We start from the raw sequence: 23,120 nt of genomic DNA, 5'->3' as shown, positions 1-23,120 counted from the left end.
ATTGCATGTACTGTAGAAGCCTCCCACAGTCTGTATTCTGATGGTTATCCATTCAGGGAAGCAATGAGCCAGCAGCTATATCACCCTGCAACTCACAACTGGCAACCCACTGAAGCTAAGCAGGTGTGAGCCTGGTCAGTACCTGGATGGGAGACCTCCTGGGGAAAACTAAGGTTGCTGCTGGAAGAGGTGTTAGTGGGACCAGCAGGGGGTGCTCACCCTGTGGTCCATGTGGGTCCTAATGCCCCAGAATAGTGACGGGGACAGGCACCGTCCTTCGGATGAGACGTAAAACCGAGGTCCTGACTCTCTGTGGTCATTAAAGCCCAGGGCGTTTCTCGAAAAGAGTAGGGGTGTAACCCCGGCGTCCTGGCCAAATTCCCCATTGGCCCTTACCAATCATGGCCTAATAATCCTAATAATCCCCATCTTTGAACTGGCTTCATTACTCTGCTCTCCTCCCCACTGATACCTGATGTGTGGTGAGCGTTCTGGCGCACTATGGCTGTCGTCGCATCATCCAGGTGAATGCTGCACATTGGTGGTGGTGGAGGGGAGTTCCCATTACCTGTAAAGCGCTTTGAGTGGAGTGTCCAGAAAAGCGCTATATAAGTGTAAGCAATTATAATAATTATTATTATTATCAGTGAATTAAGCAATTATCTTGCCATGTGTGCATGGCTAGTACCATATTTGAGAGTTCAGAATAGTAACTCTTCAAAGGATAACATGTTTAGATTGTTACTGTACTGTATATTTCCAATTTGTGTTGGCATGAAATAATATTTTTGTTTTTCTTAGATATTTGGAGTTGGAGTCCACCATGGCACTTTAAAAAACTTTCAGAAGAAATCTAGTATGCTAATATTTCCACATATTCAAAGCATCAAATTAACACAGACTCAGGTATACTGTAATTCCTTTCATTTTGCTACCTTATCCGTTGTTTGATCTTCTGTTTGACTTACTACAGTAAGTGTTCTTCCAGGTGCAGAGACTGCTTGACATCTGATATCTTGTAGCAGCTGAGGTCTGCAGACTGTCAGTACTAGTATGTGACAGTGGGTTAACTGCAGGAACCAGTATTGAAAACAAAGCTAGTGAAAGTGCATATATAACTCGTGGGATCTGATCTGCCCGTTTTCACAGGAAGTCAGTGGCTGGCTGATACCTGCCGGCAATCTGCAGCACGTCTATTTTCACTATCTGATCTGTCCTTTTTCACTTTCAACATCTTTTTGAAAACAGCATTTTATGATTGGTGTTGATGAATTCTTAATAAAATACTATGGCATTGTATTTTGAAATTCAGCACAGAGAAAATATATTCTTTCTTTTCAGTTTGAAGTTCCTTGCATTTGTGTTTTTTATCTTTGTTTCTTGTGTTTCCTGTTTTTACAAAACAAAATTTGTTTTGGATATTGTGCAACATAAAACCAGTGTTCGCCTTGTGTAACCACCATTACTCTAGGCAAGGTCATGATCTCTCAGATTATGGCAATTGACAATCTGTTTGGCTGTAACATCTTAATATTGTTAGAAATTGCTGGTTGCGAACAACTTAGACGGTGAGCAACAGTGCACTGGCTTAGTCCAGCCTTATTCAGCATAGTGACATCACAAAGTTGCTATTCTTTTGAAATCTCAAGTGTATCACAGTCAAGAGTGATCAATTAATCAAAATGTTTGCCCAAAACATTTAATCAATACCTACTGTCTAATACATATATTTTTTTATACATCTTCCAATCACTATTCACATAAAAATCACATTATTTTTTTAATGGTTTATAATAAGGTATTGAGAATTCTACATTGCATTCAGAAGGAACTAAATGTGCCATAAGAAATGTTACATATGGAGAGGCTATTCAGCCCATGCTAGGGGTAAGCTCTTGGCTGATGGCTAACTACAGTAGGTATGTAATATGTTATCTGCTAGGAACCAAAATCCTCAATATACTTGCTGTTTTAACATATATGTAGTAATCTGTCAGTGTTTGTGATGTGTTTTTTTGTACATGATTGGCTTTACAGGAAGATGCAGCAAATATTAGTATCTTGGGATTACGGTTGGAATGTAGTTTGCCCAACAAGAGCTACAAATATCCTCAGGTAAAAAAAAAACTAAAAGTTGAACTTCAGTCTTTACTGTAGATATGTCTTGATTAAATTAAACCAAACTTGGACTACTGTAGTAGTAGACAGAGCGATTATGAAACAAGGGACGTAGCAGATTCCTGCCAATAATCTAATTAAAAACAAAATGAGGCTTTTCTTGTACATGGAATAAGTAAAGGTTTATTCCATGCTGAAAAGAGAAAAATAGAAACATTTTGGCTGTGGAGCCTTCTTCAGGTTTTCTTGTACATGATTAGAATGAAAATGATCGTATAGTATTTGAATACAAGCTCAATTTATTTTTCCTGTTATACTGTGTAAATGTCACATAATTTGTCATAATAGGCGTGCTATTTTAATCTTAATAGGGATTTGCAGTTTTTCACTTTCTATTATAGTTGTGCTCTTTCTATTCTTAGTACCCTGCTGTGACTTTCAAAAACTATGAGTAGGCATTTTTTCAATACAACCAGGAACCAAATTTTAATTAATTTAACTTAATAAAAGAGATTTTATTAAGTTTATGTTATGTGTAGGTGTTTTTGGGACCCAATACTGTGCCCATCCTCTAGCAGTTTTACAACAGCCTTTTTACTGCTTAAGAAAGTTAACAGAAGCAGTCCGTATAAAAACAGTCACCTATGTCTGTTGCTTAGTTTATACAATATATACTCTATACATTTTTTAAAAATGCTGTGAAGCATTAATACATAACATGTCAGTGTACATGTTACAGGTGTGTTTGTATTGTGCATTACATGCAGTTTACAGATTTGTAATTAAAGAGTATTAGTCACCCAGCAGGCAAACAGCATGACACTGTTCCTGTGTGAAATGGTAAACAGGTTACTGTACTGTTCTGTAAACTGTGCTGTATTCCTCTTTGCTATGGAAGCTGTTTTTCTTTGTGTAAGTGGAGTGTTTTCCTGTTATTTCCCAGGGGTTCTATTTTATGACAGACGAGAAGCTCGTAATGCATATCAGCCTGTCTGAGAGAGGAGAAAAACGTGCAGATCTAGAAAAATTGAAGCAGTATATACTGGAGAACATAATGGTTGTATTTATATTTTCAGAAGAAAATGGTTTGTGTAAGTAAAACATAATTACCTTCAAGTTCAAGAGTTTTAGATAGGTGTGATGTTAGAGTAGATTAAGTGATGTGTTTTGTCATATTTTTGAAATGTCAAGGACTACTTTGAAATTAATTTTAACACATTGTGTAGCTCACAAGAGTCACACGCTATCATAGTTTTAGATCAGTTCAGTAAAAGTGTACAAAGTACTTACTAGGTGCTGAGATGGTGACATTAAAAAGAAACATTAGGTTTAAAGAAGATCCTGTATACTTAGAAATTAGTGTCATAGTGAATTGCAAGAACAATAATACAAAAGCCTCGTAGAGATTCTCACCTGCCCCCTCAGACTTTTCTGCTAATTGTTTCCAAGCTGTGGTTTTAACCAGCAGTGTACTGTATTCTCAATATTCGTTTTACTAGTGTGGTTTGAATTGCATAATCAGTTATTCAGTTCCAGCAGTTAGTGGTTGTTTTAGATGGTTAGGGCATTTTCGCACCACTGAAAAGCTGGAATGGTATTCTTGCACAAAAACCTGAAGTGACAGAACAGGGAAGTAATAGTCCAATGGGTGTAGCTCCCTTACACAGATACGTTACAAACAGACTGAACTCTGGAATCTTGGGTGCTGCATTCTTTAGGAACAGGGCCTCTGTCATGGAGGGCTCTTTCGACTGGGAAACCAGGCCTGTTGCTGCTGGGTTCGGTTGGTTCCTGAAGTTTGGAAACATTTTATCCAGGGTCTTAACGCCACCCCTTAGATTTTGAAACTCCCCATCTCTGAAGACTGAACAGCCTTCTTAGAGAAGAAACCTTTGAAAGGGATTTCCCCTGGAGAAGGCAATGGCATATTGACCAAACCCCAGCAACACAGCCTAGTACTGGCCCCATTTCACACAACATGAGTAGCCATTGAAGATGAACCTCGTAGTATCGAAAATGTAGTGAAATTGCTTCACGTTTTAAAATGAGCTTAAATGTACTGGGCTACATATACTGGTACAGATGGAGTCCTGAGCAGAGGTGGGGAAGGACCAATTCTTGTCCCCTGGGGCAGATTTCAGAGATAGGCATGCCTGTCTTTTTTGAATAAGAGCTGGAAAGCACTGAAATCTCTTGAGATTCATCCCTTTTCTCTGGTACCTTTTTAACATAGGCAATGGTTTGTTTTCATGTCTTTGAACTGTTTATAGGTTTGGTTTATTTGAGTAAGTGCAAAGTTGATCTTGGTGCATATGCTTTTTCCCAGTTGGTCATTGAGTGCCCTCTACAGGCTGCAGAATGCACTCTCTAAGGTTAATACCAGCTGAGGCCTCCTGAATGCACAGTGATTATACACCCTCTCTTTTCTACTGCTTAATTGATGTTACACTGCACATTAAGTCACAGGTTTACAAATATGTATTGACAAGTATGTCTTCACGTGAATGATTAAAATAACTAATTTCCACTAAATAGGGGATCAGTTTATCAGTTATCAGTCCTTACAAAAACTAAAATCTTTACCTTTTCTTTAATTTTATAGGGGAGCCCTTAATTAACATTTTTATTTTGAATTCTGGAGTCAAGCATTTATATGTAAAGGTAAGCAAGATATTTGTGAATTTTATGCATTCCATCTGTTATCACTATTTTTTCCAATGGTGTTAGAAGTAGTTTGATTTTTTTGTTGTTGTTGCAGGAAATGCAGCTTCTTTCCAGAATGGAAAATAAGCTAAAATTTCAGCAAGTTCAGCTGGGAGCGTCTGCAACAAATTTTACACATGTTGCTTCGCTAATTTGCAGTGGTATGTATGTTGTGTTTTGGTTTAAAATGTACTTTTTTTCAGTAAACAATTGGGTGCTAGTGTTTGGGTACTCAATGTAGTCCTTTTTTATTTCTAGGAATATATTGTTTTGAAGAATCTAGAAAAAAGATTGCACACAGTATTTATTGAAGTTTTAGTTGAAATTCAGTTGTAATACTGAATAATATCAACGACTCTTTTATTTATGCAGTGGGTGAGTGGGTGACACAGTGGCACAGTGGTTAGCATTGCTGCCTCGCAGCACTGGGGCCCTGGGTTCAATTCCTGCGGTGCTATTTGTGTGGAGTTTGTATGTTCTCACCGTTTTTGCGTGGGTTTCCACTTTGTGCTCCGGTTTCCTTCCACAGTCCAAAACCATACTGGTAGGTTAATTGGCCCCTGGGAAAATTGGGCCTGGTGTAAGTGTATGCGTGTTTGTATGTGTGTGCCCTGTTATGGACTGGTGTCCCATCCCCCTTTCTCCTGTTACTTGCTGGGATAGGCTCCGGTTCACTGCGGCACTGAATTGGATGGAGTGTTTAGAAAATGGATGGATGTTGTATGTACAGTGTGCTGTATACATTCTGTAAATACTTTTTATATATTATTAATATAGTTGTATCCTTTTATACTCTTTTTGTTACTTATTGGTGTAAGTTACCTTGGATAAAGGCATCTTTCAAATGTGAATTGTCTTTTTTCAGGAACTTTACCTGCTCACGAGAGAAAATGCACTGGTCAAATCAGCTTGCAAATCTTAGGCAGCTACACATTAAAATCATATCCTGCATTTGACATAACAAATGGGTGAGTCACTTCTTTTGCTTCTTTGCTTCTTTAAATGTAATAAACAAAATTACATTGGAAAAATGTAAAATTATGGATAAATTGTTTATTTCAAAGTGGTGTTATAAAATATATCCATAGAGTTATATAAGCTAGGGATATGTTATTATGGCTGAAAAGAATACAAAAGTGTTTTACTTTTTTTTCAGGAGGTCTGGTTATGATCTTCCCACTTTATTTCACATGAAACAAAAACAGAATGGCGGAGACTATGTGGATGTATGGTTAACCAATGGTTTTGACTTCCGCTTTTCTGTTGTTGATGTCACTATGCACCAACAGATGGAGAGCTTGTTAAAGGTAAATGCATTTCCTTGGTGCCTGCAGCTACCAGATAGACAGAAGCATTCAGTCTTTAAAGCACTGCTGTCCTCTTCCTCTCTCTGACAGCTACACATTGTTGCTACATATATGCAAACAACACTTCCAACAGGGCTGATAACTTAAAACATGATAGGCATACAAACTATCATCTTTTTCATTAAGAAAACTCTATCTATATTTTTCAGTTTGATCTAAAAATTTATTGATTATATAAAATATTATAATTGACAGATCTAAATAAATGTATATGAACCTACTGATCTTGATTGTCCTGATTTACACTATAATGGTTTTGATTTAATAACCTGTTGTGTGCCTTTCAGATTGTGAACTTCAGTGGCCCAGTGTCGGTGCCTCCTGGGTGCTGGAAAGTGTTCTCTATGAAGTTTGTTAATACGAAAATCCCTATGAATGTGATAACTGGTCTGGTTGTAGTTACCAGCCTTGGGTTCTCTCTACAGATTCCATTGCAGATTCGCTCTAGTGTTTCAAAGGTACTGTTTCTTGTTATTCTGTTTTAATTTGGGCAAATGTCAGGAACCAAAATGAAATAATCTGTACTGTACTCTTACTACTCCCCGATCTTTAGTGTTATAGCTCTGAAAACGTAAGATCGGTTTTCCTTTCTCTTTTGCACAGTACTTGTTTCTGATCTCCAATGTCTGCTATGTATTTCAAGCTACCCTACCACTTGAAAGTAATTGTTTCTTGCACATTTGATGTAGGGTTTTGATGCTATATATTGTTTTCTAGAAAATGTTTAAAAAATCATAGTCATTTGTTCAGTTTTTATTTTACTTGTCTGGTGCAGCACCATTAACTTAGTGTAAGAGCCAACAGGCAACTGTTAAAGGTAACAAAATCATTTAAACATTTACTGTAGATGTGGTCATCCTTTAACATGATGCACTATTTTTGTTATTCACTGTTTAGGAAGAAACTAAAGCTTAGTCATCCAAACATGACTCAGAAAGCGTCAACATTGGTTCTTCAGATAACAGTATTTGGGTCAGTTTTGGGTCACCAGTTAGTAATTCCTTGCTCATATGCTATCTTTCTTTCCAGCAGGGGGACCTTGTTTTTGAAGCCAATGGAGAGTGTGGTAACCCTTGTCAACTGGGATTGTCTAAAGCAGGTTAAAAACTGGTCCATTGGTTTAAGATTGGAATGGGGCTAGATCTTTGGTTTCATTAAATCTTCAATGATTTAAGAATTACATCTAATATCCCTTCTTCCCTTTGATGCTGAAGTGATTTGTTTTATTGTTTACCATTGTGTGTATTTGGCAGATAATTTATTATTAAGAAAAGATGTCTTATGTATAGTGATCACAGAATTAAATTAGATTTTACATGAAGAATGATGAGGAATTTATTTTAGCTGTAGATTCATAAGGAAAAATGGAAATTTGAATTGCTTTTGTGCGAAACTTCCCCAAGCACGTAGATCCTAATGCAAAAGAACAACAGCATATAGAAGGGAATATGAAACTTACAGTCCTCTACAGATGTACAGTATGTATCATATTTGTCATGCTAACCATGGTTGTGGTATATTATTGTAATAATTTAAATTGAATTCTTTGATTAAGATAGTTTGAGGGCAGCGACTTGTGCATCTGAGGGGACTTGTGGATTTATTACAACTGTTTTGTGTGTGGCAGGCCGGCTTCAGTGGCCAGGCAGTCTGCTCCTGGACTCTTCCACTTGGAGGGTGGATAACAGTTTAGCCAAAGAGATCTGCACACAGTGGCAGAGCCAGAAGGACCACCTAACCTGCAGGTACACTCTTGTTAGTGAAAAGCCAGACATTTTCCATGATTGCCATTAGGCTTGAGCACAGTGTTCATTCCTCATTTCATCTCTGCCAGATGAAACAAATAGTGCAACGGAGTGACAAAGCTTTGCATTGATATTTAGTTTCCATGGGGAAATTGCTTGGTTTTCAGTTCTGAGTTCTGACCAACGCTAGCAACTGACAGCTGACTCTTCTGCTAAGAAAGAAAGCAATACATTGAGTGATCTAGGGATGGCAGGACTTTGCTTCTATATAACAAAGGATCAGGATTGTATGTTTTCTATTGTATCTTTGTGTGACCTCAAAAATGTGAAAAATATTTTAAAATGGACCGTTGCTAACTTCTGATTTGTATTATACGTTAACAATGCATGACACAGTGTCATACCTAATACGTTCCAGAGTTTATTTTTTCCCCACCAATGATCTCACTTAATTTGAGCTTATAGAAGTGTGAGAACTGAATATCCAGAATGCATTAAGCATGACCACATAAGCATTTACCTTTTAATGTCTTATTTAGGAGATATACAGAAAGCAGTGCTTGAACTCCGATTATATCTTATTGCTTTTATATTTTGTCTAGAACAGGGTTTCTCGGTGTTGGCCCTGAAGCACCACATGCTTCCTGGTTTTTATTCCATTAAAGATTAATTGAAGCCTCACTTGAACTACCAAGTTTCTGGATTCAAATATTTGCAAATTTTGTGTTCTTCTCAAAAGTTCAGGATTTTGTTTTTCTTATGTGATGCAATAATTGAAACTCCCAAGCTGAAAAATGTCAAACCATACAAATCGGTCATCAGTTCAGTTAAGGGTTTGAATATGTACCGGGGCTTGGTTGTTACAAAAACAAGCTGGTGTGTATTTCCTGTATTTCTGGTCAGGGATAGGGAATCCTTCCTCTCTCTAAAATGTTTTATGAATTAAAATATCCAAAACTCACTGGAATCAAATTTTAAAGTAATGGTTGCTCAGACTGGTGGAGTTTACAGAACCGTATTTCTTTACAGATGGCCTCGACTACCTATGGAAACAAGCTACCCATTTGACTTTGGTGCGACTCCAGTTAATGAGAGTAAGGTAAGTCAAGGTTCTCCTTTTCTCAAGGTAATGTTTTAGTCACTGTGCAATAGTGATTATGATATTAACACTATTTAAGCAGCTAGTGTATATCTTGTTTTTCTAAGGAAAAATGTACCTTTAATCATTTTGTCTTAGATTAATAGTAGCTTTAACTACACTCTGCACCTTGCTACAAGAACAACAAAAAGTGCATTATTTTTTGTGATGCTCCGAAGTTAATGCAATAAATTTTTTTGGCGGTCAGGATGCACTTGAATAAAACATTTGTGCAATCCCAGCTTTTCTCATGTGAGCCCTGATTTCAAAGGCATTTTTCTCAGTGTAAGAAAAGGCTTTGATTATTTTTAACTTGTTGTTCATTTTCACTGGACTAGCCAAACCGTTTCTGAAATGATGGCTGCCCAAATAGACATTTGTGTATTATTTCTTTTAGCCAGTACATGTTGCAATGTCTTACGATGACTGCCCAAATAGAATTGACATAGGTCATTCTTTTAGTTGCAATACAAACCGAGAAGCATTGATCTGCATTTTCCCATTTCCTAGGTGAAGTACTTTGCACTGAAGAACCCCTCAGCCTCTCCTGTGACCATTCAGCTCCTTGCCTTGTCCTCATATCCTGCTCCTTTGGAAGCTCTCGATTTGTTGACAAAGTGGTACTTGAGTACTTTTTTTCTTCCTGAGCTTGTCACATTGAATTTAATAGTTTTGGGCTTAGTTTAAGACTTCCAATTTAGTTACACATCACCAGCAATTTTTTTTCCATTCACCATAAAGTGGATAAGTAAGATTTATGAAGCTGGTTGTGTTTAGCACAAAAATGTGTACTCTTGGCTGAGATAAAATGGAAACTTCATTCTCTCTTCAAGCTTAATGCCCAGGCTTTTTATGAAATTAACATCTGTTTGCCTAAATAAAGGTAAATGTTTTTGTTTTAGGCTATTATCCTTTACTTTTTTATCTAACAAGTGGTTTGTGTTTTGTAGGTTCAAGATAAACCCACTGTCTGTCAACGTGACCACAGGAGAGTTTACGCTAGTGACTGAAGACCATCAGGTCTGTTTTCTTTTATCCAGCCTCTCACTGAGGTTGATCAGCCAGTCTGTTGGAATGTCAATATTTATGTTTTTGTGAAATCCTTTTGTGAATTCATTTGTTAAACTATAAAAATGACTTGTCTTGTACAGTTTTAAAGTGGTGTTAGGTGTTATAGGAGCCCTCCAAATACTTTGGAAAAAATACACCATTAGTATAGCTTATGCAAGTGTTAATTCTTGTGTTTTTGACTTTGCCTATACAGTAGTTGTAATGTATTGCACCACTAGATGGCAACACTGAACAGTGTCCTTACAATATGCAACACTTCCGTGGCTGTGAAGCAATGAAATCACTGTTGTGCAATGAAGAGAAATGTGTGATGCTATAAATAATTTTGCTAAACATGTTAATCATTTTTGCATTTGAAATTGCTATTATAAAAACACACAAAGTATGTCCCCTCCTAAAACTATATTCATTGTGTGAAAATCACCTGTGATATTCAAAATTCTTCATAAAATCTAAAAACTGATTATTACTCTATATTACTGTGAGATTCCTGGCACCTTAGCCCTGTTGTCAGTTCAGACTATGGTGATGGACCTTGTTCAGTGCTGTTCGCTTCTCTTTTGTTTTCCGACTAATATAACATTGTTCATGGTTTCAAGAGTTTTATTTTTTTTTGTTGTAAATATTGAAACAGGACACTAGGAAGACCAAAGTCAAGAAAGGAGCTCGAAAATTGCTGCTACATCTTCAGCCATGGGAAGAGAAAGAGATTGGTGTAGTATTTACACCTGTAGAGCACAAATCTGTGACTTCAGTCATACTGATCAGGTAACCACATTAATTCCTGAGCTTCTGTAGAAATAATGTATTGCATAGATGCGCTCTCTAGTTATCTGTAATTGTGATTAGTTTTTTTAGACTCTTATTCATGGTAATGGTTTTAGGTGGGTGTAAACATATCTAATGCGTTTGTATACATTGTAAAATCAGATCAAGGTTTGAAGGTTTAGAAACTGAGCTCAAATTTTAAACAATACAGGCTGTGAACAGTACTCATGCAGCCTTAATTGAGATCTTTGTGGGAAGAATTGAGGTCTTCCAGTGTTTCCCTCCATAATACACATCATCTTATTTAAGTCGATTCTTAAACTGAATCTGCAGTATTTTAGATCTATACTGATGTATATTACTATACATTTAATAGTAAAGGTGGTGTTTTTTCATTTTTTTATATTAACATTCTAGTCTTACCTTTTGGTTTGCCACATAGAAAAATGTTTTTTTTTTTTATTTGGACAATAGTCAGGTTAGGTTAGCGGCTTTCTGTGCATCTCAGTAAGTGTGTTATTTTGGAATTTCAGGAACAACCTGACAGTCTTCGACATGGTGATGGTGAAGGGCCATGGCGCCAAAGAGCTGCTGCGGGTGGGAGGAAAGCTCCCGGGAGCTGGAGCCTCCCTGCGCTTCAACGTGCCGCAGTCCACGCTGATGGAGTGCAGAGATGGTGAGAGTACAGCACAAAACAGCTCTTCGAGGGAGATGACGCTCAACATACCTGGCCTTTAACTAGAAGGATCCCCTCTGGCAGTTAGATCTCACTTCTGGTCTGTGCTCGTACAGCAGAGGTGCCATTATATGTAGACAATATTAGTCTTAGAAGTCAATCGGATATATACCTGATTAATGGTATGACTCAGTGCTGTAAAACCATACATTTTTATCCTTCTTCATCTAGGGCTCAAAACCAACAAGCCTCTGTTTGCAATTCGCAAGAGCTTTAAAGTGGAAAACGCTGGAGAGCTGCCTTTGACCGTAATGTCCATGAACATCAATGGATACAAGTGCCAGGGTTTTGGATTCGAGGTGCTGGAGTGTCGATCATTTCAACTTGATTATAACTCTTCTTCTGAAATCAACATTGCGTATGTATTAAGGTTTTTATATGTGTCGTTTAAAGCGCGGTTATTTAGGCATTGTTGGGGGAACTTTATCAGATTTAACCAGTGAGAGAAAACCTAGGTAATTAGTAGCATTTACAGACACATTGGTAAATAGCAGATTTCATTTAAAAACAAACAATGTGAATTTAAAAGGTTTTGTAAAATTGCCAGCGTATTGACTTTATATAACTGCCTCTGTTCTCCCTTTTGGACCCTGTTATTCCTTTAAGTTAAATACAGATTGGAGGTTAAGAGTTTTGTTTTACCACCTCTTCTCCCTTTTCTATCCTCCAGTTTTACTCCTGATTTTACCTCCTCCTGGGTGATCAGGGACCTGACTATAGTGACAGCTCGAGGCTCAACTTTCCCCTTCACTCTCAATGTCACCTTGCCCCATCACATGCTGCCCCTGTGTGCCCAGGTAGTGCCCGGGCCCAGCTGGGAGGAGACCTTCTGGGTAGTCACCATCATTTTCACATGGTCAGTATGCTGTCAGGATGTAGGTCTTCCTAGGTGCTTTGCTCACAAATTTCCTGCAGGGAAACGGCATGGACACTGGCTATTGTGCACAATGCAGTTCTTCCAAGGATGTTCTTGACTAATGTGTATTCTTAATCTTTTTTTGTAGAGTTTGTGAGAGGGGAGTATACTTGGTGCTATGATCTGTAGTAGAACTGAATTTTGCATAAGATTGCAGTCCTCTGCAAAAATAATCAGGAAATGTTAATGTATAAATGTCAGTGATTTGGACACCTTAACAACTAATCGGTCATTAAAGTATTTGTATATTTAGTTGTGAGCCGATTTTAGCGAGTTATGTACATTTTTGTGATTTGTCTTGCAATATTGCAAAGTTCTTGAAAAGATACAATTGTTGTTTTCCCCCAGTTTCTCTCTGGGTGGTGTGTGTTTGATGGCCTTCTATCAAGCCCAGTATATTCTTTCTGAATTTACATCGCCGGGATCAAGGCAGAACCACAACTCTATAATAGCTCGAGACACCAGCCCTGTTGATACAATCAGCCCCAATTCAATGAGGTGAGTTGCCTTTTTTTCAGCGTGGAATTTTGAATGTTTGGTCAAAAATTACAAAACGCTTTTATTTTTATGGTAAGTATTTACAATGAGTTAACAGCTCATTGTTTATAGAATTTAAAGGTCAGCTTACAAAACTTAAATTAAAAGTACGGCAAGCAGAATTGTTAAAGACTGTGAAAGTGAAATCTGGCCTTGCTACACTTTATCAGAATTCTATTTTGGTGGTGGTGGAGGGGAGTCCCCATTACCTGTAAAGCGCTTTGAGTGGAGTGTCCAGAAAAGCGCTATATAAGTGTAAGCAATTATTATTATTATTTACATAGATGTTCTTTAACCATCATGAAGTGCAAAAGTCCATTTAGAATTGCAAAGTTGTTTTTTTACTACAGCTATCTTTTGAATGTCTTTAGATCAGTTGCCATTTTTCCCCATCTTTAAGGGCACTTAAAGTAGCCATAATATTAGATTACCTTTGTCATCAAAGATTTGTGCGACTTTTTGATTTTTGTGTTTTGTTTTTCAGCAAAGTGAAAGGTAGCTGTAAGACATTTGTGGATTCTTGCAATACATCAGACAAGAGCAAAGGAAAAGGGTCTCTTGCTGTTGCCAATGGTCCCATTCGAAGCCAATATTCATCTAAGAAAAACTCTGGAGCTCCTGCTCAGCCACAGAAGAAACATAAAGTCTCTGTTTATTATACTAAATACAAAGTAAGCTCTGCAGCTTCCATTACAACACCTACTAACACCACAGAAGATGACTTTCAGGCAGCAAAAGAACCAGACAGTTCAGAGCATTGCACTGACCAGGACTCCAGTCCTTGTAATAACACACCAGAGGTCCCGGCCCTGTCTGAGAGTAAAACACACTTGAAAGAACCTTCTCCGAATTTCAAAGAAGATAAGGAAGTGGCACCAGTTATGTTTCCCATGGAAATGCACTCAAGCCTCTCAGAGAACACTATTCTGACTCCAGGCAGTGGACCAGGCCTGTGTGTATGCAGCCCGGCTGAGAAGTCATGTAATGATAGCACCTCCACAGCACAGCAGTGTGGCCCCTTCTCACAGTTTACAGAGAAAAGGGGTTGTGACAAAAAGGACACCCCATCTTCAGAGGTTGGTATGATTAAAAACCTAGTTATGACACTGATGCTTTCCGAATCATCTTCAACTGAACCTCTTAAAATTAAAATCGAGATCCCTTATCGGGAGGTGAAGTTAGTTATGGTCTCTGTTGGTACATGATACAGAAAGTTGAAATAATGAATATAAAGTTTAATTTCTGAATTCATGCAGTTTTGTCAGTTTTTTTTTTCCTGTGATATTTTAGAGCTTAAAGGAAAATCAAATCCTGCATACAGGCCATGTAATGTTTTGTTGTTTCTGTCCATTCAGCTAAAAGAAGACAGTAATTCAAAGAAAAAGCACATTGACAAAACAGAACTGGGCAACACTGCTGTTAATGGCAAAGCAAGAAGGAACACAGGCAGGAACAGAAAAAAGGCCACGGAGGGTGTAACTGGGTAAGTGAATTCAGTCTCCTGTTTTGTGATAAGTGATGCACCACTTTTGTAACCTAATAGTTAATTGGCCACCAATTAATAATGCATAGACAAATGGAGATTATAAAATGTTTCTCATAAAACATGTTCCTAGTTTTGCATGAGACCTGTTATCCAGTTACATTCCAAAGACCTGTTGAATGTAGCTGAAATAAGAGAAAAGAATAAAAGAAACCAATTAAGTAAGTGAGAACTCATTTGGTTCGAAGACCAGAAGAACACACATTGCATGACATTATCAACCTCTTTGTTTTTCCTATTGGGGATGTGGTGAATAGTACTTGTTTTTTTAGTCAGTTACTGTTATTGTACCTGATGGCTGCGGTTTGAGATAAAAATGGATGCAGTCACATTCATCTTGTTTCTTTTCATTCATACAGAGTTCCTGAGCACAGTGTGCCTCTGCTGGGAGAAAAGAATAGGGATATTGAATGGAGAGAAAATAGGAACCCCAATCGATCACGAAACCGCTACAGTAATGGAAAGCAGGACGGTGCTAAACCAGGACCTGTACCAGAGAGCCCTGTAAAACAGATGCAGAATGGTAGGTGAACCGTGCCCTGTCTGTTAACAATATTTGTTCTGTGGAGCTTTCTGAAGTACCTGGAGGTTTGTTTCAGAAAACAACTTGAGAGTAGTGATCTGATGGGATGTATGCCCTTTTCTCACCTGGCAAAGCACAGTGAAACTGTCCTGTTAATGTTTTGTATGTCTTCATGTCCTTAATTTGTCCTGCTTGGTATGTCTTGTTTTCCTATCAGATCTAGATTTGTAAACGTTTCTTCAAGCAATCTTAGCAGTTGTAAACATTGAACATATGCCTTATGGATCATTGTTAAAAATAATTAGATCTAGTACTGTTGTATCCCATAATCTGTGTCCTTAGAGCTAAAGCTATTTAGATTATTGTTATGTTGTTAATAGTTGGAAAAGTCACTTATATAGAGGGAATACTTTTGGGAAATGATTTGTATGTGGTGGCCATACAAGGATGATACATTTTCCTTCATTTGAGGAGTTCTAACAACAGATTTCTGATGTTAAAATAGTATTTGGCAAATTATATGTTCATAAAAAGGATAATATGAAAAAATATTACTGCATGCACCAAGGAATCTTTAAAGGAAAAAAATGAATTTATATTAACACTAGGGGTCATCTTTGCCATGTGAGTACAGTTTTCTGCACATTTCTGTTGTACTGTATGTATTCTCTCACTGTATCGGCTCCATGATTGTATCCTAGAAGGGTTTGTGTATAACATTCTAGCAGCTTATTTTCCTTCTGTTAAAATTAGATTAGAGGTAATTAGATGTTAAAGGTAAAAGAATGTTGTTCTTTGTAAAGGCAATTGAGTAGCAATTCTGCATTTCTTTGGGGAAAGCAGGAACAATACATTTTTTTATAGAAAAGTAAAACACTTGTGTATGCTACTTTCTTATGTGTAAAAAGTTAAGCATTCAAACATGTATCCCATTATGCTATAGAGTAATTTTGATTATTAAAAGTACTGCGAGGGGAAAAAGCAGAATGAATATGAGGTGATCTGTGTCCAGAAGTGCAGTTCAGCGAGTACATTTGTGGGGAAGATGGGCCAAACCAGTTGTCCCAGAATGGACTGGCTGGTATAACCTGACCCACTGGAGGCCAGAGGTAGACGCTAAGAGCCGTGTGGTTCTCCCATCCAGGCGTGTGCTGGGCGAACCCAAGGCGGAAGTGCCAGGAGCGCAGGCTGCTGTGGGAGTCTGGCTCGGATTCGGGCAGCTCTTCTGGCAGCGTGAGAGCCAGCCGGGGCAGCTGGGGCAGCTGGAGCAGCGCCAGCAGTCTGGAGGGAGAAAAGGACCACAATGGCGCCAAAGTGCACTGCCCTGCCTCAACCAAGAAAAGTACGTCTCTTTGTAATTAGTTTCCACCACTCACCTGAACACTCATTCTTTGCCCCTGCTTAAGAAAACTCCAAGACTTCCAGTTCCGGTTGAGCCAGTTCGTCATTCGTCTTTATTGCCTGTAAACTTGACAGTAACTTCTAGGGCAGTGGCAAACAGGTGCTCAGTGTTTTGCGCTGAACTGCCTTGAGAAAGTGCAGCTAAATTATAAGCCCTGTACGATGGCAAAGCTTCTCTAGCCTCTTTAATAAAATGTGCAATTAAGACTCAAATACAGCAAAAAGAATACTCATCTTAATAAGGAAATCAAGTGATTTGTGTAAATGTTTATTTTTTTATAGTGTTTAGTAGACCTGCTGCATGAATGGGACCCCTCCATGTTCAGTAGACTTTATTGTAAGTTGACTTAAATGGCCAAACACAAAAAGCCATTTGAAGTGTTTTGGGGTTCAGTAAACACAGCAGTAAAAACCATCATTAACTGCAATTAATAACAAGCTGCACAGCACATAAACAACACAAATATTTTTAAATTCTTGCTACATTTTTAGCATGGAATACCCTATCTTTGAACATGAGATATTGGGATACAATATTGGTATATCACCTCAGAAACAGACACTTAACAGATTTAATATTCTTGCAGGATCATCTTTTTTTAGCTTTCAACTCTTCAAAGGTTCCTTCAATAGATGGTGATATACCGTATGTTCTAATTCAGCACTTCAGGCATCAGCCTGGAGCTCCAGCCTCTCTCCTAATGTATGCTTTCCACCTAGATGGCTGGTAGGATGTGTAGGTTCCATCTGTGGGGGGAAAAAACTTAAGTTCTTGTTACTCTCTGTTCCACCTCACTCTCGCTCATTGTCTTGGGGTGGCTGTATCTATTGCCTAGGACACACTGCATACTACACTTTTGTGGCACTGATCTGTTTCGCTTGTGTCCTTTGTGTTGCAAAATCTACCTGGATCTGCCGCCTTGTGGCAGCAGTGTGGAGCAGTGTTCAGGGTTCTGTACTTGTTACTCAAAGGTTATGGGTTGAAATCCCAGTGGAAACACTACCGTTGTATCCTTGAACACAGTACTTCATTTAGACTGTTGTTAAGCTGTATACATAGTTGCAAATAAGTCTTTCTGAATCTGTTGTTTCATGCTTTAATTTACTTCCATCTTTCTCAGTCTTGGATTGATCTGTGAATGCTTGTTTTACCTTTAAGTTGCAAAGTAATCTTTGTATGGTCCTAAAAAATGAAACTCTGTGCCATTTGTGCAATTTTACATTCACTGCCTGAATTCTGGAGATGTGCAGTGGTTAGACTGATAGGACCGCTGCATCACGGCTCTTGGTTTAATTTTGGACTGTAACTCTTTTCTGGAGTTTGCATGTCCTCCCTGCATTCGTGTGGGTTTTTGCCAGGTAATCGAGCTGTCTCACACCTTCAAGGACACGCTGGCTAGATAAACCTCTCTAAATTGTGCCTGTATGTGTGTGCATGTCCTGAGAGGGCCAGGCTTCCTGCCCAGGGACGGGCCACAACCCTTCCAAGGAATAAGTAATGGGTAAACAGCCAGGCAGGTGTTGAAATTCCATGGCTGTTGGGCTTTTCTGAGTTGCTTGTTCCTAGCCTTGCTTCTGCTTCATGTGGGGTTTTGGACTTAATACTTGACACAAACCAGCTAATTGGCCAGGCCATATTTTTTGTTCTCAGTTGCTGCAGGCTGTTGATTACTGTATGTATACTAACAGAGATATAATCTAAAATCTAAAAATTCAGAGCAGACAAAGCAACTTGTCTTTACCTTCATAAAGCGAAGGGAATACAAATAATTTATTTTAGTGGAGGATATAGATTGTCAGAAAACTGTCAGAATTGCAAAGCAGAATTACAACCCCTTTGAGTTCAGAGAGGATTACTTTAGAGTTTGTAATGGTTAAACCCTAGAAGACTGGAAGATTTTGCACAAGGATTTGTAATGGAAACAATTTGAGAACATTTAGAAATAAACTCAGATTAATAAGCTAAAGTTAATGATTTTAAGTTAGTCTGTGTACGCAGATGAGATGGAACAGAAGATTAATTTCTGTATTTTCCTTTTTAATAGTGGACCTTCAGCCCAGTGTTTATATGGCAGAAAGAGATTGTTGCCAGACACTCAATTCCAATTTCCGGACAGAGAGGTATGAAGAGTGAGTATGATGAGGCCTGTGTAATTTTTTAAATGATGCCATCATCTGAAGTTAATAATATTACCTTAACCATTGTCTTTGTTGTTTTATTTAAGCGTGCATAATCTGTATCCGAAGGAGCTGTGCCAAACCCCTGACTCTCTTCTAGCTCCCAACTTTAACCCTACCTTTGCTGATGTTGCAGCTGGAGTAGAAAGGAATATGGGTAAACATCCAGAATCTATCATTTAGTGGATCTTTCACAAAAGGGCTTTTTTTTGTTTTAATTTTTACTTTTTTTTCCCCTAGGGATGTCAAGTCCTTATTCAGCAGAAGAAATGTGGTCAGCACCCTCGATTCCTTTAACCAACGAGTTTAGATACAATGCCACAGAAAGCCTGTCATGCATACCTCATGGATCTTCTCATGGTTTTTACAATGGGTACATTTGTCTTTTTTGGTAGATCTAGTGCCTACAGTGCCTGAGATGTGCTGTTCTGATTGGACATGTAAAAAGAACACTGCTTCTTCTTCTCTATTTATATCACTTCAGTGGAAATGAGAAAGTTTGTATAGTTAAGCAGACAAAGATCCTTTTAATAGTCTCCAAAGGTACAAGGCCTCAGAGACTTAGTTTTTTCAACTTCTGCATTTGAAGTCGCTTCTTTACAGCTGCAGACCTTGTCACCTGAACAATATTAAGCAACCAGTTTCCATAGATATGTCTATGATCTCTGTGTCTTTGCATTATTAGACTACTGTGGCATTCACCAAAATAAGAAATGAGAGTAAGCCATTTGGCTTCTCTGTGCTGTTTGGCAGTTAATAGCTAATTGATCTGAGTATTTTATCAATCTATTTCTTGAAAGAAGCCAAGGTTTCAGCTAAATCATAACTGGGTAGCGTGTTTCTTATTTATTCCCATAATTCTTTGGGAAGTGCCTCATCAATGACTTTTAGTTGTTTGGAAAGTTTAGACAGTTCTTGAATTATACTTTGTGCATGTGCTGAATTTTTTTTTGTTAATGTTTTGTTTTAGCTTTCTGTGGAGTAACGCTAATACCCAGTGTACCTTCCCATACCCTTACTGTGAACAGAATAACTACTGTTCTGTGCTAGAAGGTAGGAATATATTGAAGAAATACTATGTGGATTTCTTTTTTTCAAAGATTGATCAGTGGGGAACTATTTATTTATTATCTATCAAGATATTGATACATTTTTATGTTTAAAAATGTGCTTCATTTTCATAAATGCTGGCAATAAAAGGGGTAATTAAAGGGGTATGTGTTTCTTTGAAAATGCTTTCTCCTTATCTCGAATGATATACTGGTTAAACCTGAAAAAAAAATGTAAGCCAAATAAATTAGTTATGTACTGTTTTTATGGTAAAGTAAGTGTTCATGCGTTCATGTATTCATAAATAATATCTGGCATTTGCTGTAATAATTTTAAAGATGAAAATTAAAAACCTTGCCTGTTTCTTCCAGGAAATGCAAATTTGCAGAATGCCTTCCCATGCCAAGAGAGACCCACCATGCCCTACTCCCCTCAACACAGCTGGGCTGAAGATAATATCCAGGATGCCACCTCTGCCTGGGACACCACTGGCTGTGTTGGCAGCAAGGTGAGGCTGAATCAGAGACATCTGCTGACTAACACTTTTCCAGAGTCCATCCATCTGAGATATGACAATACAGCTGAACATAAAATGCATTTGAAACAACTTTGGGGCTTTAGGTAGAAATATCACCGCCCCAGGTAAACCTAAGTAAGATTTTAGGTAAGTGGAGACCCGTCTGCTTATCTTGGGTTGTTGCAGCTAATTGATCTTCCAGCTGTTTTTTGAAAGAAGCCAGACTGCCAGATTCAACTACATGATTGGGTGCTTGGAGCCCCTCATCCCTTAGGGTGGAACGTGTTTAATGAAAGGAATGAGAGTATCATCTTGCAAAAGCTGAGTTGGACCTAAATGAACTATTAATATTGAAAATAAGACTTATCAGATTTGTTTATTTCACATGTATGATAAGAGGGGAAAACAGACAGAAAGGAGTATTGACTATCTGCGATATTTTTTTGTGACCACTTACAGCAACAGTAAAGACAATGTCAAAGAGCAGGTTTGCTTTAGGGAGTGTTTGGAGTACTTTGCAAATGTAAAAGTTTTGTAGTTTGTGCTTTAAAAATGACAAATTTGTCAAATTTCCTCATTGTCTTTTGTAGTATACCTATTAATTATCACAGTTTGTGCCCAGTGTTCCTATAAAATTAGCTTTCTGGTAACTAAGTTAGTAACAACGTTGAGTTGAAGTCCTAATTTATTGGACTGAAAGAATTATGGACTTAATTTGCTAGGGTTATTTCCTCTTTTCTGTGGTTAACAATACAGATGTGGCATACCTCACTGATTATGAGCATAGCAGTTTTTTTCCTGTTGGTTAAAAAAAGTGAAGGCTAATGTTATTTTTCATCTTAATACACACAATAAGGGGACTTTTTATGATATTTAAGACCTGGCAAGGTGGGTGATTGTTGTTTCCAAATTTTGTTACCTTTTGCCAGTGAATATTCTTTTGGTTTGTGTCAGGTATTAATCTTTTGATCTATTTTAATGTTTTTTAAAAAAATATTCAAATATACTTGTATTGATTGCAATTTCCATTTTAAAAAATCTCATCTCCTTTTATCAGGAATCTATACACATCAAATGCTGCCTGGCATTTTGAGAGAGGGAGCAAGGAATGGAGAGCCTTTTAGCTTTGGTTCATCTTAGCCCATTTTAAACATTTAGAGTTTGAGCCATTAACATAGTCAGGCTCTGCAACTTTCATGCTGTGAAGATGAACCAGAAAGCTGACAACCTCATGTATAGCCTTAGGTGCATTTGCCTTTACAATATCCATATTATATATTGTATTTCATTTTTCTTTAAATAAAATACAATGATTATATTTTTATTGTTTGAACTTTTGAACCAATAATGACTTTAATTTGTACAAAACATCTAACACCTTTCCCATTTGGCTTCTTTTATAGCCATACTTCTCAGGCACCAGGAGTCTGTCCCCTATGTCTAGTCTGTTTGGCTCCATATGGACTCCGCAGAGTGAACCTTACCAAAGCCACTTCCAACTGGAGAGAGCAGTGCCTCAGTGTCCACAGTCACATTTTGTCAAAGAGCAAACCGGGACCTGCAGACCAAAGCAGTATTCCAGTTTCGATCCCTTTGGGGCCCACATGAACCTGGACATTTGGAACTCCTCAACTAGTCGAAGTCCAAACTCGCTGCTCTCTAATGACTCTGGATACTGCGGTGACATCTAAATAGAGTGGTTTTATTGTTGAAATAAGAAATGTGAATATACTTTTATTTTTTTTTTCAGAATTCAATGTTGTGCAAAGTTAAGCTTTTGTTGTATATTTTTCTAGATGTTTTGCAGATTTGAACATAGAAAATAAAAAAAAAGTTTTGTACTTGTAAGTTTTTTTTCCATTTGAGTGAAACTTGTGCTTTCACCCTCTGCAAGGAAAAATATTAGATATAAGAGTAGCACTTAAAAACTTGTTATATACTCAATACCAAAAGAAACATTTTTTCTGGAAGTGATTTATACATCATGAGAATAAATTATCTCTTTATAGACTGCCAGGACTTGAAAGAGCTATTGCTATCGCTAGAAAAAGTCTATCAAATGAAGCATCAGGATGAAGTGAAGCTTTTCAGTGACTTAATGGCACTGGACTGCTGGAGAGAGATAGCCAGGGTTTGTTTTCCAAAGGTCCGGATTTTAAAAGTTGCTCTGAGCAATTCTTTCTTTCTTCCAGAAAATTAATGCATTAAAGGAGAACAGATAGTCACATGTTGTGACTAGTTTTAATGGGTGTAGTGCACAATCTACTATTTTCATGCCTCCAGGACCTTATTGGTATGGTGCTTGGTCCTGTCTCTACTTTGCTTTCTTTTTTCAGGGTGCTAGTGTAGAATAGTGTACTACTATATTGCTCAGATTGTTCCCACAAAAGCCAGCTCTATTTAAAGGTATCAAAATGTGTGCAGGAGGTTACTGTTATAAGTCAGAGTTAGGGACCAGAAAGTCATGACATAAGCAAAACAACATATAAAGGGCAGTTTTTTCTCCATAAGAACAGTAAATATGGAGGGCTCAAGACTGTAAGAGTGTAAACTTTGCCCATGCATAAGAATGGAATAGTCAGATGGGGACTGTAAGTTAGATGGAGTGTGAGTTTCACTTGTAGTACCTCACTACAGTACAGAGGATCCCGTTATAAATCCAGGTTTCAGTCCTAAGTAATGCAACTTATAGCGAAATGACTTAGGAAATATCCATAAAGAATAATGTAATTACCTTGGGATACATCCCCAACATACAGTTCGGACACCAGTATATACATGTATTATTACCTATACAATAACTAATAAA

General features: G+C 37.8%; 1 protein-coding gene across 4 annotated transcripts in view; it reads left to right on the top strand.

Moving 5' to 3' along the window:
* Positions 1-22,159, top strand: part of tmem131l (transmembrane 131 like) — a 54,252-nt gene extending 32,093 nt beyond the window's left edge. Inside the window, exons 7-34 of one of the 4 annotated variants that reach the window (XM_015344654.2) lie at positions 802-906; positions 2,038-2,115; positions 3,062-3,209; positions 4,721-4,779; positions 4,877-4,982; positions 5,687-5,789; positions 5,978-6,128; positions 6,476-6,646; positions 7,218-7,287; positions 7,816-7,933; positions 8,963-9,032; positions 9,582-9,691; positions 10,022-10,091; positions 10,777-10,910; positions 11,444-11,586; positions 11,818-12,004; positions 12,317-12,502; positions 12,911-13,060; positions 13,584-14,175; positions 14,455-14,582; positions 15,002-15,165; positions 16,310-16,507; positions 18,612-18,687; positions 18,792-18,901; positions 18,985-19,117; positions 19,715-19,797; positions 20,166-20,302; positions 21,715-22,159. In XM_015344654.2, the coding sequence (XP_015200140.2) occupies positions 802-906; positions 2,038-2,115; positions 3,062-3,209; positions 4,721-4,779; positions 4,877-4,982; positions 5,687-5,789; positions 5,978-6,128; positions 6,476-6,646; positions 7,218-7,287; positions 7,816-7,933; positions 8,963-9,032; positions 9,582-9,691; positions 10,022-10,091; positions 10,777-10,910; positions 11,444-11,586; positions 11,818-12,004; positions 12,317-12,502; positions 12,911-13,060; positions 13,584-14,175; positions 14,455-14,582; positions 15,002-15,165; positions 16,310-16,507; positions 18,612-18,687; positions 18,792-18,901; positions 18,985-19,117; positions 19,715-19,797; positions 20,166-20,302; positions 21,715-22,002 (4,068 nt within the window). In that variant the 3' untranslated portion in view covers positions 22,003-22,159. Of the gene's footprint in view, positions 1-801; positions 907-2,037; positions 2,116-3,061; positions 3,210-4,720; positions 4,780-4,876; positions 4,983-5,686; positions 5,790-5,977; positions 6,129-6,475; positions 6,647-7,217; positions 7,288-7,815; positions 7,934-8,962; positions 9,033-9,581; positions 9,692-10,021; positions 10,092-10,776; positions 10,911-11,443; positions 11,587-11,817; positions 12,005-12,316; positions 12,503-12,910; positions 13,061-13,583; positions 14,176-14,454; positions 14,583-15,001; positions 15,166-16,309; positions 16,508-18,611; positions 18,697-18,791; positions 18,902-18,984; positions 19,118-19,714; positions 19,798-20,165; positions 20,303-21,714 lie in introns of all 4 variants that reach the window. The other 3 variants (XM_015344652.2, XM_015344653.2, XM_015344651.2) reach the window with 3 other exon arrangements.
* The last annotated feature ends 961 nt before the right edge of the window (positions 22,160-23,120 follow it).

The sequence above is a fragment of the Lepisosteus oculatus genome, chromosome 1 (genome assembly GCF_040954835.1).
Source record: "Lepisosteus oculatus isolate fLepOcu1 chromosome 1, fLepOcu1.hap2, whole genome shotgun sequence".
NCBI classification, from domain to species: Eukaryota; Metazoa; Chordata; class Actinopteri; order Semionotiformes; family Lepisosteidae; genus Lepisosteus; species Lepisosteus oculatus.
The sequence above is the reverse complement of the archived record's forward strand: the minus strand, read 5'-3'. Positions and strand labels throughout refer to the sequence as shown.